This window comes from Tasmannia lanceolata, unplaced genomic scaffold (assembly GCF_043159265.1).
Source record: "Tasmannia lanceolata isolate RefF3 unplaced genomic scaffold, GAP_Taslan_0.1 ptg000037l, whole genome shotgun sequence".
Classification (NCBI taxonomy): Eukaryota; Viridiplantae; Streptophyta; class Magnoliopsida; order Canellales; family Winteraceae; genus Tasmannia; species Tasmannia lanceolata.
Genome location: NW_027518714.1, coordinates 9815802 through 9833339, shown reverse-complemented (window position 1 = coordinate 9833339; position 17538 = coordinate 9815802). Strand labels below are relative to the sequence as shown.

General features: G+C 37.9%; 1 protein-coding gene across 2 annotated transcripts in view; it reads right to left on the bottom strand.

Moving 5' to 3' along the window:
• GC6 (golgin Putative 6) overlaps window positions 1–12673 on the bottom strand; it is a 53938-nt gene extending 41265 nt beyond the window's left edge. The window contains exons 1-3 of one of the 2 annotated variants that reach the window (XM_077370434.1): window positions 12519–12673; window positions 11084–11181; window positions 7964–8016 (exon numbers count right to left, since the gene is read on the bottom strand). In XM_077370434.1, the coding sequence (XP_077226549.1) occupies window positions 7964–8016; window positions 11084–11128 (98 nt within the window). In that variant the 5' untranslated portion in view covers window positions 11129–11181; window positions 12519–12673. Of the gene's footprint in view, window positions 1–7963; window positions 8017–11083; window positions 11182–12200; window positions 12224–12518 lie in introns of those variants that run through there. The other variant, XM_077370435.1, reaches the window with a different exon arrangement.
• Window positions 12674–17538: the final 4865 nt, after the last annotated feature.

Sequence of the window (17538 nt, the reverse complement as noted above, 5' to 3'; positions counted from 1 at the left end):
TTTTGGGGTCCTCTCTCTTATGGAAACCCAGAAGGTTCCTTTGAAGAGAGACAAACCGCCCTTTGTGGCAGATAAATACATTTTCTCGATTAACGCCCCCGCCCCTGATGACATGAATCTGCTTTTTGGAGCCAAGAGTCTGTAGTTAAGGCACCAGTCGTTTTTAACTGACCATTAGTCTTCTTCAAAACAAATTCCAAAACTGAGTCATTCTTTTTCTTTCTAAAGAAACGGTTTTTTATCTTGACAGCCTTTTCAACTGACACAGGTTGGAAGCTACCGTCAAATATATCTTTTCTCGAACCTTTCCCCATAAGAATACTCGATCTAGCTTTTAAAGACTTGTAACCAAATCTTTCTTTTGATCTGACCAAAATCCCTTTTAATGATGGGACCGAACTTTGCAAAGCTTCAGGCTAGATAGTCATTCCCGAGGTTGCATAAAATTCAAAATTGGGGGTAGGTGAGACCAACGGCTCCTTTCCACTGGGAATGACGAAATTGGCCCCAGAGACTACCGAAGAGGACCCATTCACCGGCGGTTCCACCACCGGAAGGGAGTCAACGGGGACTCCTGCCTCCGAAACCACCGGGGGCCCATCTCTCAGAGGATCCTTAAAGGGCTTTAAAGGCTCCTCCACCAACCTAACTCCAATGGGATAAACCATAGAATCTACCATGATATTTATGAAGGATGGCAACAGTTCCATAAAGGAGTTAAAACTTTAACAGAAGCGAATTCCATACAATGGTCGTGGCTACCCGACAATTGGGAATCCAAAATCTGACCGAAATTTTGTCCCAGGGATTCCACAGTGGAGAGGGACCAGGCATGAAGTGGGATATTAGATAATCTCAGTCTCACCGTCCTTGCACCAGTATTTAAAATTGGAGACCATGGCTGGAGGGAAACGAGATAGCTTCCCAAAGCATCACCCCCATTTCGAAGAATGGAGGTAGCTTGACTTTGGGATTCAAAAGTAAAAAAGCACATATAGAGGACTCAAACAAAAAGGTTTCCTAAGTTATGGCAAGTCCCATTGTCTTTTAGCCCAAAACCAAAGTTGCTCGACGAGAGCTCTGTTCCTCAAGGTGCCTATCAAGCAACTTTTCAGAATATTCTTTCTGCCATTGACCACTTCGATAGGTCTATGCTTGTGAGGCATCTTTGGGACCCATATCTTGTCAAAGTCTACCTTTCTTCCAGTATCTACCTTGCGCTATGCTTCGGCTCCAAGCATTTCCTGCAGATATTCCGCAAACCAAAATTATAGTATTTACATTTCAAACATTTCCAGTTGCTGACACTATACTTTGGATCGGTCCTCTTGCCATTTACATTGCCATTTTTGAACTCCAACCTCCTATTCATCGATCCCAGATCCTCCTGCCTCCCAAGGGATCTGGAATAAGATCTGTGGGGAATCCATGGAGGCTCTCTATTCACCCCTTGACTAAGGAAAATTAAAGATCTTTGGCAGCGGCTTTTTGAGATATTAAGAGTGCAGAATGCTTCTTGAGCTGAGTAACCACAATCCATAAGATCTAAGTAGGACAGGGATACGCATTCTAGATTACAATCACAAATACACTGGTCTGAGAAGTTCAGCCCAGTCGGAAACTGTCCATGATGTCCATAATTAGCATGCCGACGGTTGAAAAAATCCCAGACAGGGATGGTGTTATAACTCCAACCTCCTATCCCGAGCTTTTTTGAGTTTCATACATGGCAAATGAGGAATTTATCCGAGTTTTCAAACACTGATATTATCTAACTCTTCTATCGATTTAAGGAATCTAATTGTTCTTCTCTTTTCTATGAGTAGACTTGATTTTTGTTAGGGTTTCTATCAAAATGAAATATTCAAAAGTACTTCAAGCAACAAAACATTACATCCTCTGCTTGAACACCATTTCTTACACGGTCGAGCAACCGTTCAACATAGATATAGAGAAAGCCAAGTGATACAGATTAAAAAAGAGGACAAAGAAAAAAGGAAAACTTCTTCAAGTGACAAAACATTTGTCCAGAGGTGATCAGTAAAGCACATGCCTCATACAAATGGTATCAGTTCGCATGCCTCATACAAACGGATATCAGTAACAATCCAACTTTAGTTGATCTAAGAAAGAAACATAACATTGCCTTTTAGCTAAAAAAAAAGAAACATTATTTTAAATGATGATACCAAAATTTTATCTAAAAGGAAAGACAATACAACAACAAAGCAGACCAATAAACTAACCCCCCAAATCACATTCAGAAATAACAGAGGTAGCAGAAGGGGAACTGAAAACTTATCTAAAAAGCCTCCCTGTATGCAACTTCTCTACCTTAAATATCTGCTACGGAATTAGTATCACCAAAGTTCTCCTGAGTTTGACACACCAAGAAGTTGTGCAAGGATATATCTAGAGCAAGAGTTGAAACCTTTTTCTTTAATGGGTAAGCTGGGATTGAACCTGCAACCTCAAGGTTGAGATACAAAGCCTCAAACATTGAGCTACATGCCCAACCCCCAAGAGTTGAAACTTAACCATACAATGACCAATTGATCCGTTGCAGTCCAATGTGTTTTTTTTTTTTTTTTGAATAGTCCAGTCCAATGTTCAATATCTGGATTTTCTCTCAATAGGTCTTCTTCTCTCTTCCTTCAGTCCTTTGAATGTATGCAAGTGGGAACTCAATTAACCATCACTGGAAAGAGATAAGATGTGAAGGAGAAGAGTGGGTGAAGTTAAGGAGAAGACAGTGTTAGTTGACGATAAGGAAAAAGAAGAAGAAGAAGAAGAAGAAGAAGAGTGAGGGAGAAGATAGTGAGTCTCCACTAGGGAGCTCACATGTAATATATATATATATATATATATATATATATGAGAAAAGTGTAGCTGCACATACGTGTAGCTAACTTAGCTACACCGACTGCTTAAAATACAGTGGGCCCCACATTGTTTGGGTGATGCAAACCATTCATTTGATGGGCCCTCACATAGATAGGGTGTGCCCAAAAAATCAGCTCCATAGGATCATCCCAACCCTACGATTTGTGGAGGCAAAAATGGACGTGTAAAAACCTTCACAAATCTGTCCATTTTTGCCTCCAGGGTTGAGATCATCCAATGGAGCTGATTTTTTGGGCACACCCTAGCAATGTGAGGTCCTATCAAATGAATGGTTTGAATCACCCAAATAATGTGGGCCCACTGTATTTTAAGCCGTCGGTGTAGCTAAGTTAGTTACACGTATGTGTAGCTTCACTTAACTCTCTCTCTCTCTCTATATATATATATATATATATATATATATATAGGCCCAACTTAGGGTTATATGTGTAAAGACAATAATACCCTTCAACAATACATGTAAAGACTAAAATACCCTTCAAAACTCCCCCTCAAGATGGAGTGTATATATCATACAGCTCTAGCTTGTTACCAAAAAAAAACTATAATAACTTACAAAAAACTATAAACCCATATAATAACATACACTCCGGCTTGTTACAACACTCCCCCTCAAGCTGGTGTGGTGAATATATAGTGAAAAAGCATAACAAAAAAGGGCAACAGCCACAGTGAGTACAACGGCGAGATCCCCAGACACCAAAACAACGGTCTTCCCCTGAATCACGACTATTGCAAGAATGATCACAACAGAGCCTGCCCTTGAATCAGAACAATGGCCAACAGATCGGCATACAAAGAGTCAGAACGGAAGTGCCTCAACAGGGAAACAGTAATGAATCACCAACAACCACATCACCAATAAAAGAAGAAGCCCAACCACCAGAAAGGTGAGAGGAAACAACAACCAACCAACAACACGCACAACAACCACCCTATCTTGCCCCCCGCCCCCCCTAAAAAAAAAAATCCCTATCTTTTTGTTGTAACCCCACTACTCTAACTTGCGCAACCCACCCCACTCTCTATCTTGTTGCCGTAGTCCTCTTGTGCCCATGGTTTTAAATTCCGGGCCGAAATATTTCGGTTTCAGCCATGGTTTTAAATTTCGACCGAAACCGAAATTTCTCGAAATTCCGAAGTTCGGCCTTTACAAATTTCAGCCGAAATTTCGATTTTAGGGAAGTCCGAAACCGGTACCGAAATTGAAATTTTAAGCCATGGTTTTCACCCACGACCGAAACAAAATTTACATGAAGTCGTTTCTTTACAAGATTTTGGCGAAATTTCACCGAAATTCTGAAATTTAGCCGAAATGTCACCTGAAATTTTGGTTGAAACGTTCGTTTTTAGCCTTTTTTACAAAATTTCCACCGAAATTTTAAAAAAATCCACCGAAATGTTATAATTCCCACCGAAATTTATGAAATATTCACCGAAATAGCCAAAATTTCCACTGAAATCGCCAAAATCTACACCGGAATTTTAGACATTTCGGTCGAAATTAAAAAAAACGAAATCATAATCATATTTTTACATGATTTCGGCCGAAATTTGGGCCCGAAACGTTTCGGTTTCCGTGGTGACCGAAACCGACACTGAAACCAAAATTTAAAACCTTGCTTGTGCCTACACCTCTCAACAAAATGGTATAGCGGAGAGGAAACTTAGGTACCTCTTAGATATGGATCGAAACTCTTATGTTCCAAATGAGGGTTCCTATTTCCTAAGGTTTATTGGGGCGATGATGTTCTCACCTCATGTTTCTTAGCTAATAACATTCTGCCGTCTGTCTTCACCGGTCGGTGTCCATTCTCTGTTCTACATCCTACTAGTGACCCATTCCCATTACTTCCACGGGTGTTCCGCTGCGTCTATTTTGTCCATAACATGTCTCCTGGTTTAGACTAATTGGATCCTCGTGCGGAAAAATGTGTCTTTCTTGGGTACTACTTAGAAACATGTATAATTATGATTGATATGGTGCAGACCTTTGATGAATGGGTTTTTACTTAGGAAAGGAAGAAAAAAAACTAATACAATTAGCACAAATCATAGCCTAAAACAAAGTGTCAAGTGATACTACATTCCTTTGCTACTGTCCTTCACAACAAGAAAGAGCAGCAACACTAAGCTCTTCCAAGAAATCAAAGGGAACCAGGTGATATACATGAATGGGTTTTAGAGTGGTGAGAAAGTGGATCCATGAATATAAGCGAAGGTCTCCTCTCACCTACTGAGTTCTTTGTTATATCTTGCAAAATTTAGCCGCTCCGGGGCAAAAGCACCAAACTATAACATATCTACTATAATCTCATATGTATTGACAGACCAATAACTATTAACTATGGTAATCTTTTGCTATGTACATGAAATCTATGATTTCTGCATCTAAATTTTTTTAGTCTCTCATGTGTAGAATTCTCGTTCTATTTATGTTTCAGCAATGGTATCGCAGAAAATTTCTAAGTTATTGGAGTTAGCAGTAACTGTAATATCTTTTTCAAGGATGGCCGAATTGCAGAAAGAAAAATAACCTGTATAAATTAGAGCTGGATAAGAAGTTATGTCAAGTAAAACAATGTGAACAGCAAAACATGAACAATAACACTGTTGCAGTCCCTATACATTGACTAAAGTTCCATACCAAATCCATCTTCTTTCTTTCTCTTTGATGTGATTCTATCTTTGTGTGGATGGTTTTTCTTTAGTTTTTTATTACTTTGGTTTTTTTCTGGAATGTAGTTGGGTTTCTTTTTTCTATGGAAGATGATATACGCATGTAGTTTTGTATTTCTTTTTATGCATGCATTCATTTTTTTTTTAATATAAGATGCAGAAACCAAAGAATCCCCTCTCGGCCGATCATTAAATAAGGAGATGCAGAGATAAAGAAGGAGATGCAGAGATTCCGTTCTTTCGTATATGGTTTATTTTGGGAGGAGCACCTGTAATGAATATCTTGCAATTTATTCTTCAAGTGTTTGAGTTGCATATTGGTTGTTTGTGGGTGTTCACTATTTTTACACCTGCAATTTCGTCTAGCTATGTCTTATTTTCTAATAAGGCTATGTTTCTTTGGACGTAAAATGGATGTAAAACAAATTTTACGCCCATTTTTGTTCTCTGTATGTTTTTCATTTGGACGTTTGACATATTTCTATGAAAGCTTATATGATTTTCAAATTGCACGAAAAATTTATACTTTTTCATGTTGAAAGAGTGGCCGCCTTTTTGTTACAATGGCATGTCAACAAAGATGTAGAGCAGGAGTCCTTCACAGCAGTATTTGATAGCAACAGCACCACATTGATGGGCATGAAATGGAGGATGAGTAATAGTTTTTCTCTTAAATGTAATTAATATACTTTATGTTTTAATGTTTTTTTTGGTTTCCCACTGGAATTTATTTTCTCTTTTCGAACAAGTTCTGTGAGTATGTTTGTAATTTTATAGGAACTGTCAGATCAATTCAGATGGACAAAACTCTAATCTCAGTATAAAGATTAATTAATGCTATTTGTGATCTTTGAGCATTCATGTTCAGGGTAAATTAATCAAAATTAACTTAATATTATTTTGTTTTTCTTTGTTGCCTCGTGCAACTCCTCCTATTGTTATAAATATATATATATATATATATATATATATATATATGAGGAAAAGGATTGTGCGGTCGACCGCACCAAGCTTAGGTGCGGTCGAGGGCCCCAAACACATGTGGGCCCACTTTGTTAGGATGATCCAGAGCATTCATTTGAAAGGCCCTTACATAGATGAGGTATGTACAAAAAATCAGCTCCATAGGATTATCCTAACCCATGCATTTGTGGAGGTCAAAATGGACAGACACCGTTTGCCACAAATCTGCCCATTTTTGCCCTCCACTTTTGGAGGGGTTAGGATGATCCAATGGACCTGATTTTTTGTACACACCCAATCTATGATGGGGCCTTGCAAATGAATGGTTTTGATCAGCACAAAAAATGTGGGACCCATGTGTTTGGACCCTTGACCGCACCTAAGCTTAGGTGCGCTCGACCGCACAATCCTTTTCCTATATATATATATATATATATATATATATATATATATATATATATATATATATATATATATATATATATATATAGATAGAGAGAGAGAGAGAGAGAGAGAGAGAGAGAGACAAAAGAGGGGTCTTAGTGATAAGAAACTACCTAGGGCTTTCAAAGAAAAAGAATGAAAAGAAATGGGGAAAGATAGAAAAATAATGCAGTTTTTTGACAACGACAACAAGAGAAAATAGGATTTTTGATGAGCAACAAGGAAGAGAACAGGATTATGAAATATACGAGCGGAACGAACAGATATTAGACACAGAACGCTAGATCCTTTGGTCAAATTTAGATATGAAGAAGGAAGGGGAAGACGAAGAGAAAGTACAAAGGGAAAAATGTAGTTTGCATTATCATTATTGACATACGGGTCGAAACTCATTAAATATGAGATAAAAGCTAAGCTTGTGCTGCAAGAGACTAAAGTACCCTTGGAACAAATAAATAGAAAGTCTCCATAGTTGGAAGAAGACCAAAAAGGCTTCTTTCTATTATAATTATAATATAAATTCGTCTAGTATATACAGTATCATTGCAGCGAGTCACTGGTTTTCTATAATCTATTTTCCTTTTTTTTCTTTTTTAGTGGATGCCTAAATTGTTTAAAGGACTTCTATCTTTTTTGAAGAAAAGAAAGTACGCTCTCATGGAAGAAGCCAATATAAGGTCTCTAGAATCAAGATTGCGGATAAACAATTGCACCAGTAGCTTGTTATAGCATTTAATGGTTTACCGGTCTGTACCTAGTTGAGAAATAGAATTAAAAAATAAGAATGAAATAAATAGAAAAGGATTTGAGCTTCATCGAAATATAATGAATTCTAAAAATGCAAATTAATGTCACACTAAAGTAATTTTGAATACAGCTATGCAAGTAATTCATAATGGACCAATCACCATCTATAGGTGTTAGGAAATTTCTTTAAATGTTACATTCATCATGATAAAAGAAGAAGATATACCTATCCTCACTAGAAGCAGAATTTTCATTTCCAAAAACAAGCCCACCAACTCCCTGCACATAGTTTCTAACTTAGCTCCAAATAAATGAACAAGCACAAAAAAATATTAAACAATGAGTTACAGTATTATGAATTTGATTTACTCAAAATACGAATCATCAATGAATAATAAGAGAAAACATAAAAACATGTATTCTAGAGGAAAACATTACACAATCAATTGTTAGTCAAGCCAATCCAGCATTCATCTGAGGTATAACTTGCATTGTTTTTTTGGTAGGTAAGATGGGATTGAACCTCTGACATCTAGGTTGAACAACAAAGGCTTGACCATTGAGCTAGAGGCCCAATCCCTAACTCGCATTACTTATGCCCACAATATTCCCACAAAATAAAACAGTTAGCCGAAATGCTCTACCATAATAACATGAATTCAATAAAAACATTAAGGATAAGGTAAGTTACTTAACTAAAGAGATATTATAAACACACTCCCTTGTTCTGATAATAACAACACATTTAATTTAACACTTTTCAGGTTTTTTTATGATAGCTTTTGGGAATTAAAACAACCTTTAACAGCTGATTAGAAAGGTGCAAATAAAGGGAAGCAGGCATTAAGTAAGAAAAAAATGGGGGGCAGATACCAATTCACTTAAAAAGTGTTATAATAATCGAAGTAATTGCAATAGATATCATGTTAAATGTGCAAACACGGCTTGAATAAAAAAAAGTGTAAGGAAAAGATGAGAAGAGAGAAATCGTTGGGGAGGGAAATCTTTTAATTTAGTCATAAAAACATATTTACGATTACTTATACTATATATAAGGGAACAAATAACTAAACGACCCTTACTGAAGGGAAGCACCATAAATTCTGACATATGCATACACCTAAGCTCCCCCTCAATATGATGTGTTCCCCTTGAACATGTGCAACTTTGCAATCAGATGTGTATAGTAACAGTGTGGAGGGATATTCTAACACAAAAGCATAAATTCCTGGATGGAGTCACACAGAGATTATACAAGGGATAGAGTTAAAGTTTTGACTTGGCAGGTGGCATTTGGCGGAGGCGCTTAAGGATTCTTTCCCTGATCTGTATAGGATGGCCTCCAATAAAGAAGCTTTCGTTCAAGATTGTTACCTGAGGGAAGGGGTCTGATTTCATGCAAGATAAATTTCAATCGAAACTTTTTTTGATTAGTCGGTAAGGAATGTTAGTTCTGTAATACAAATTGGATGTGCAATTCTTATGTTGTGTTTTTTTTTTTTTTCCTGCAACTTTCTGCAAATATTTTTATTTTTTTCTGTACCCTTTAAAATGAGAAAGCATGCTTGAAGCATGAGTATTTGCTTGCATTTATTTGAATTTGAAATTCCCATCTTGCCAGGGTTGTTCTTCAATTATTTCACACTTACTATAGAAAACTCGATAAATAGCTTCTCAAATAAGGATAAACCACGATTTGCAGCAAATGTAAAAAAGAATATGAGAAACACAATCACACAAGGAAGAAGATAAGATTTACATGGTTCAGCAATGCGCCAACGTCCACGAGAGAAGAGCTTCACTATTTCGGTTTTAGGGTTACAAAACTCTCCTTGTTCTTGGCCAAGAAACTCAAAAGAAAACCTGACCTTTCAAAACCCTAAAATGTGGCTTATATAGGCATTGTTTTGAAAATCTTACAATATACGGTTGAAATCAAATCGTATGGATTTCAATTTGAATCGCATGATTAAATCTTCATTTATATGAATCTTGCGATTTTCAAATGAATCTTACGATTCGATCGTAAATCGTACAACTTATATGATTTATGCGATTTATCTTAAAGTTCTTAACTAAGTTGTGAATAAATGAAAATAGAATCATATTTCGAAAAGCCCCTTTTCCCTTCTACATTCAAAGAAGTCTTCGAAAACCCTCTCGTGAGAAGGAAAAAGGCAGAGAAGGATAGAATTTCAAATGAATCACACCAGTTTGAACCAATCAAGCACAGTGCATGTGCTTGTGAGCATTACTTACATTGACGAGAGATGCTATAATGAGGGCATCGACTTAACAGTTTGTTATAATTGATATTTGACATTTGATGTTTGAGACTTTGAGTTAGGTTATTTAATAATTTTTTAATTTGTTCCTAATGTATATGTGTGTATAAAAGAATGAATCTTACGACTTTCATGCCCCTATCCCTAAAGGGAGTTCAGAACTTCTTGATCTTTTGACAGCCCTTCTATTCTTTGCCCATATCTTGAGTTCCATTCTCTGTCTTTTATCCGGTGGCTAAGCCCTTAGAAAACATTGATTTATTCAGTGTGTTATCCCATATTTTTCCTTACGTATTTTCATCCCCATTTCATCATCCTTTGATGGTTAAGAAAAGATAAATTCATTAATCTGACAAACAATAAATTATCAGAACAATGCTTGGGAATCCTTAACTGCATGTTACATAGAACAGTGAATGCTAAACTGATAAGACAGATTCCAAGGGAGTGAACTGAAAAGTAAAATAATTGGGGTAAATTACATGGCATACGGTAAATTCATTAATTAACAAACATTAAATATCAGAATAATGCTTGGGGACCTTTTACTACATACTATATAAAATAGTGAATGCTAAGCCCGCAAGAAAATTTCCAGGGGATTGAACTAAAAAGTATTTTAATTATGACATGCACACTCGCAGGGTTTGTGGATTGGAGTATACATTATACAGCAAAACAAATGGTCTAAATTACATGGCATGCCTCATTTTCTGTATTATGTAAACACGGTAATACTACAGATGATATGCAGACAACTACCAAAAAATGTCATTTGATCCCGAGAATATCAAAGCCGTGTAATTTTCAAGCAAAAAAAATAAAAAATAAATACATCAATGTAAAGACAAATGCATTGCAACTTCTGCAAGCTTACCGGATCCAAAATGAAAAATAAATGGATAAAATCATGAAACACTACAAGAAGAACCAAATAAATTTGGCATCCAAAGATCAGACCCTTACAAGTTACAACATCAAACAGTAATTGGGAAACAGAAAATAGAAGGTAAAACAATAGCAATAGATGAGAAGAAAAAAGCAATTGAAGAAACTGATACCTGGGCCACAGCATTGAGATTGATGCGGCCGAGTTTGAAATCCATTGAATTTGCTCAAAACCAGCAAATATATTTCACTTTCGTCACCCTTCCGTTCCCTTCAAATGAGAAGATATGCAAGAGGATATGAACTTGATAATGAGCGATTCTTAACAATTAAGTGCTAAATGGGTGTAATAAAGGAAAAATAAACCATCTTTTACTAGGATCACCAATCTTCGGAGAGGCTGGAATAAAAGGGGAATTTGCAACATATCTCATGTTTATATTCTTATAGAATGTACTGAATACATTTCAAAATTCATATCTACAGACTACAAATACAGCTCAGAGCAAGTACTCCACTTTCTCTACGCATGACATACTACAAGTCTACAATAATCTACTACTAAAACAATAATTTTATGACAGACATAAGCTTAAGAGAAACAGGTGATAATAGGCATCTGCAAAGGGTCAGCATGCAATCATAAATTGCAGACACATTAATTTGCTTAATTGTGTATGCTGAATTTGTATTTAATGATGATCTGAATTTCAAACACTGACAAGTTTTTTTTTCCTTTGAATGATAATACTTTTTAGATGTTATAATCTAAATGAAAATTTCTTCGCTTAAACCACAGTGTAATTAGCAAAGCTCACTTCTTAAATGACCAATCTAACCCAAAAACATCTCAAAATACTATCAATCATCCAAATCTAACAACTTTAGGTCAACCCCTGAAACCATTCCCAAATCCCCAACCCACTTCTGAAACAACCAATCTCATCCCAAAATCATCCCTTTAACATAAATTATAAAAAGAGGAGGGAACGGCCCGATGAACTGCATCTCTACAGTTAAGCGTGACGCCAATAAAGACACAGTAATAACATGATTTTAGGCAAGAGAATTTGAAGGGGATGAAATTTGAAGGAAGAAAAACATGAAAAACAAAAAACAAACAAATTCAACCATTTCTTCTCTAAGTTCTTTTCTTTCTGAAAATAGATGTGAAAACCTAGATTAGTAATCAGAGTGAAACCCAAACCCTAAAAAGTCAGAAGAAAAATAAGAAGAGACAAAGAGGAAGTAACAATCATTAACAATGAGAAGAAGAAGAAGAAATCGTACCTGTGTAGAGGAGAAGGAGATAGAGTCTGAAGAACAATCAAAAAGCCAATCCAAAACAAGATGATACGAGAATAGGGATCAAAAGAAGAAGAAGAAAAAAACCCTAGCTACAGAACTTAAACAGTAAGAAATCAGTTATATAACATAGGAAAAACTTTCAAGATCATGTAGCCCCCTCAAATCATTAAACAATGGCTGAGAACCCTAACCCTGAAAGATAATTAAAAAATTCGAGAAAAATGAAGAGGTCCTTCATTTCAAGGAGACAATCTGAGGACAGAGATAAATTACAATGAAACTAGAAAGGTCACTTTTTACCTTTCTTGAGATGAAGTAACTTAGGCCTCCACAAACTCAAAGACTTTTACAGTCCTGAATGTCTAATGATATTCGGAAGGAATAATAGGGATGTTCTGGAGCGAAGCTCTTGCGTTGATGATCTGGAATTGATATAGAGTTCGGTTGCTTTTCAAAGGAAATGGGACACCAGCAGCGGTGTACGTGGCAATCAGCCCCGTTGGATTTTTCTGACGTAAAGTTCATCAGCCCCTCTGCGGCCATTGATGCACTGCATCTGGGTCCCAAGTAATAAAAAGGGGCAGATATATCTAGAGGTGCAGCTCCGGGGTTCAACCCCCAAAAAAGGTCGGGTCGGGTTGAGTTTGGGTCGGGTTGTTCGGGTCGGGTTGTTTGGGTCGACTTTTCCCAATCCAGATCGGGTTCGGGTTGAGGGGTGTGGCAATCTGACCTGAGTGAAACCTGACATTTTTTATGAATTTTATTTTTTTAAGCTTAAAAACTCGGATTAGGTCGGGTTGAAGTCAGGTCGCGTTCCTTGGGTCGGGTCAGGTCGAACCTCGTCAGGTTGGAAATCTGGTCGGGTTGAGTCGGGTTCGGGTTGGAAAAATGGGTTCCTCGGGTCGGGTCGAGTTGAGGCAACCCGACCCAACACGACCAAAGTTGCACCCCTAGATATATCACTTCCCTTTGTTAGCAAGAAAGTAAATAGAAAGTTTACTAACTCTATTGTAAACATTTAGGGGCCATGTGAGGCCATCTACGCTGCAGTGGATTTAAATTCCGACCGAAACAGTCGTTTATTTCGACCGAAACTTAGCTTATCCGAGTTTTAAGGGATTTAATCCAAAAATCTCTATTTTTATTAATTATTCAATGTCTTCCCGAAATTTCGATCTCGTCAGATTTCATCTGAAATTTCGACTCTTTCCGAAACCAAAATTTAAAACCATGATCTAGGCATCTAATATGGGGCCACATATTATAAACACCCCAAAGTCCACCATATATTTAGGGCAGTGATAATTCAGCCTCTTCTATTACAATATTCACCCTCTATTTTTCAAAATGTATCGTGCAACCCACACCATAGGATGATCCAACCCGTCCATTTGATAGGCCACATTGCAAATAGGTTGTGCCCCAAAATCATTTCCATAGGATGATCCTAGCTCTCCGATCATGTTGTTGGCTGTATAGTCAATTTTGAAACATAGGGGGTGAATTGTGAATATTGTAATATAAGGAGGAGAATTTCTCACCGCCCTATAGTTAACATCCAATATTTCAAGGGATTTGCTAGGGTCCATCGCAAAAGGCATTTCGCGGGGTTCCGTCGCATGTCAAACCAGCCACCTCATGAATGAATATAACAGCTTTTGTCTCCATTCACGAGGCGGCTGGTAGACCTGGCAAACGCAACCCGTGCCCGCGGGTCGACCCGACCCACCCGCAAATTTGCGGGCACGGGTCTGAGTTTTAGTGACCCGTCAAAGTTGACCCGCGGGTGACCCAACCCGCAAAAACACTGGTCGGGTCGGGTCAACCCGCGGGTCATTTGGCTTTTTTAAGGGTGGTGATTTTGTCATGCTAATCTAGTTAGATGGCTTTTTTTTTCTAATGCAAAGGATGGTGATTTTGTCATACTAATCTATTTTTTAAGGGTTTGATGCCTGAATAGGTTATGGTTGGCACCATAGAATATAAATAGGTTGTCACTAGCACCATAGGTTGATCCCAACCCTCCGATTTGAATGTTAGAGGGTTGATCACTTGATCCTAACCCTCTATAGATCGGTGGGTTAGGATCAACCTATTGAAATGATTTTTGGGGCACAACCTACTTAGGATGTGGGCCATCTAATGGACGGTTTGGATCATCCCACGGTGCCGGTATACCGGCCTCGTCAAAATCCAGTGATAACATTTTCCAAAATAAACCATTGTTTGAATTTGCGGTTGACCCGACCCACCCGCGGGCCGCGCGGGTCACCTAAATTCTGACCCGCAAAAATGCGGGTCACTTCCTGACCGACCCGTGTGGCCCGCACCCGCATCACCCGCGGGTTGACCCGGCCCGACCCACTCGTTTACCAGGTCTAGTGGCTGGTTAGACGTGCAATAGACCAACCGCGAAATGCCTTCTGCGATGTACACTAGCAATTCCCATATTCGAAAGAACAAAAATTATAAGGATAAAAGTAAAGAAAATGCGTAGATGGCCTTTACTAAACAGTGATTCTTGCTATAAAACATTTACATACAAGTCGATGACCAATTAGGAGGAACTTGGCTCAAAGAAGTACCGATTGTTTTTACACCAAATAAAGGGAGATGATATTTTCACCCCTCTGCAGTACAGGTTTGCCCCCCTGTGGACCCCGGTCTGAGATTGGCGAGGGAGCGAGCCCCCAACAGCCTCTAGACCTTCACGTGTGAAGGAGAGCTCTACCAAGGAACTCTCGAAATAGGTGTCACCCTCATAGCATAGCACGAGTGGCGATGATAAACGAGATACCTCTTGATCCAAAGACAAGCCCTAAACCAAGATGTACATAAAATAAACTCAGAGTCGCCATCTAGGGAAGTCAGCCGTTGAACTCATAAAAATATCCTCTGTGCAATGGATAACAAAACATAAAAGGGTTCGTGCCTGATTACGAATGGGGAAGGTGTTAGGCACCACATTTACTTGAGCGCAAGCACTCGGTCTCTTATGCCATTTATTATTATTTTCGAAGAATTTTGGGTGAAAATCATATGAGATGGGTATGAATATCCCCGAGAAGATGTCTACCTAAGGATACATGACCCGGGGATGGGCAAAAGAAATAAACATCGAAATCCTAAAGAGATTGGATATCAATGTCACTTGACATAGAATCCGCCGTCTCTCAAAGAGGCAGAGAAAAGTAGAGTTTATCCAATGCCAAATAACTCTGCTATCTATCTCTATACATCATATCTAACATCCATGCCTAAAAAGAGTTGGAACCAATATTATCTGTCATTAGAGTGAACACTAGAATCATCGTCTCTTAAAAAGGCGGAGAAGACTGATGTCACCCCAATAACAGATAATCCTGTTTCCAGTCCCTAAATATACATTTAATTCTAACTCAACACATCTATGAAAGCAGTAAACACACGCATGCACGTCTATAGCTAAAGAGATAAACCTGCACAGTGAGCAAATGTCAGTAGATGATAGCAAAAATATTAATCATCAATAGTAAAGATCTACAGCTAAGCATATGAGGGCTATAGCTATACATGTAAACAAGCAAGGCAATAAGACATAAGCACGATACAACTAAGTATGTGAGCAAGCAATAAACAAAAATTAACAAGTAAACGAAAGCTACAACTAAGCATGCAAGTACACAAGTAAGCCCTAAAAAGAGGCATCTAAATCACTCGAGAAAAGAAAGAATGCACATAAACATGTCTTATGCAAGAAATAGTGATAATTACAAACACAAACCCTAAAATACTAACAACCAACCCTAAGACTCTAAATGTTGTCGCCCAAATCCTTGGATGGTCTGGTGTTCATCCAAAGCCGCCTACGTATCCCGTCTCACAGGAATCAAGGCCACGTAGTTCTTCGCGCCTATTCTACACTATGATGCTGAAGACACTTAGGACCTCTATCCTAGACTCAACCTAAAAGACCAGACTAATTTTTAAAGCTTCTCGGGCGATATTTATGTTAAAGTAATTTGTGAATTTTAAGACACCCTATATGTCCTAACTAGATGCAAGTTTAGCCTTTAGCTAATGCAAGTGGTTCATATATCATATGTACAACTAGGCTGTAAGTCTTAAGGAAAATAATGGGTTGTCTAGCGCATCCTATTATAGTCATATGTCGGTGAGGAGTATCTGCAACTGACCGAACGGAGGAGATGACAGACTTCTAGCTAGGACAAACTCCTAACTCCAATATCATCTATCTAGGACAAACTCCTAACCCTAGAGGAAGATCTTTTCGAAAATAAATTTTATCGAATTTTTTATATTTTTTAATATTTAAAAAGTTTTATTTACAAAGTTTAACTGGACTTGAGATAAAATCCCAAGCTGCCTACGTACCTCGTGGAAGAGGATCAAGTCAACATAGTTCGGAAACAAACTTTCCTAACTACTACTAATACTCTAACTTTCTAGATGTTTTAAAGTTTTTAAAGTTTTCAAACATTTTTGTATTTAAAGATGTTTCAATATTTTTTGTGTTTTGAAATGTTTTAACCCTTAAAAAGGGAACAAACCAAACAGCATACTAGAGCCAAACCCTAGGGCTAGAGGGGAAACCCCAAAACAAGTAAGCTAGTGTCTCCAGAAAACCATAAAATCCACAAACAAGTAAACTAATGTCCCAAAACAAGTAAACAAGACATGATCCTACATAGGTAAGCTCTAATAAGACTAAACTAGTCTCTAAGAAAAAAGAGTGGCAAACACGCTAAAGGATATAGTCCTAACTAAAAAGGTAAACTCCTAAACAAGTAACTCTAAAAGATAGGGTGCAAATAAGTCAAAGACTCTCAAATAACACTGCCAAAGCGGAGGCAAATAAGTCATAGACTCTCTAATAACGCTAAAGGGGGTCAAATAAGACAAACTACAACTAACATCTCTAAAAGGGAGTCGGATAAGTGAACACATGACTCATAAACACGTAAGAGATAAACAAGGGTGCTAGTGAGACTGGGCAAGTCTCCTAGACACAGACGCGGGCTCCAAGTATCCCTATCATTGCCATTGCAATGATAAATAGAGATAAGACAATTAAACTAAGTTATGCTTCTACTAAATAAGGGTATAACTCAAATAAGAGTTCTATAAATGAGGCAAGGCATGCCTCCTATGAGAGCAAAATGGTTTCTTAAAGGGTAGGCTCTAAATGACAAGGCTTGTCTCCAAAGGAGAACCGCCTTACGAGACAAAGTAGGTCTCCTAGTGGGGGCCTCCGCGGTCGACCAAGCCTATGGCCGTCGCCCGGCGAGGACTCTCTGGACTTTATATTTTTAGTCCAGAT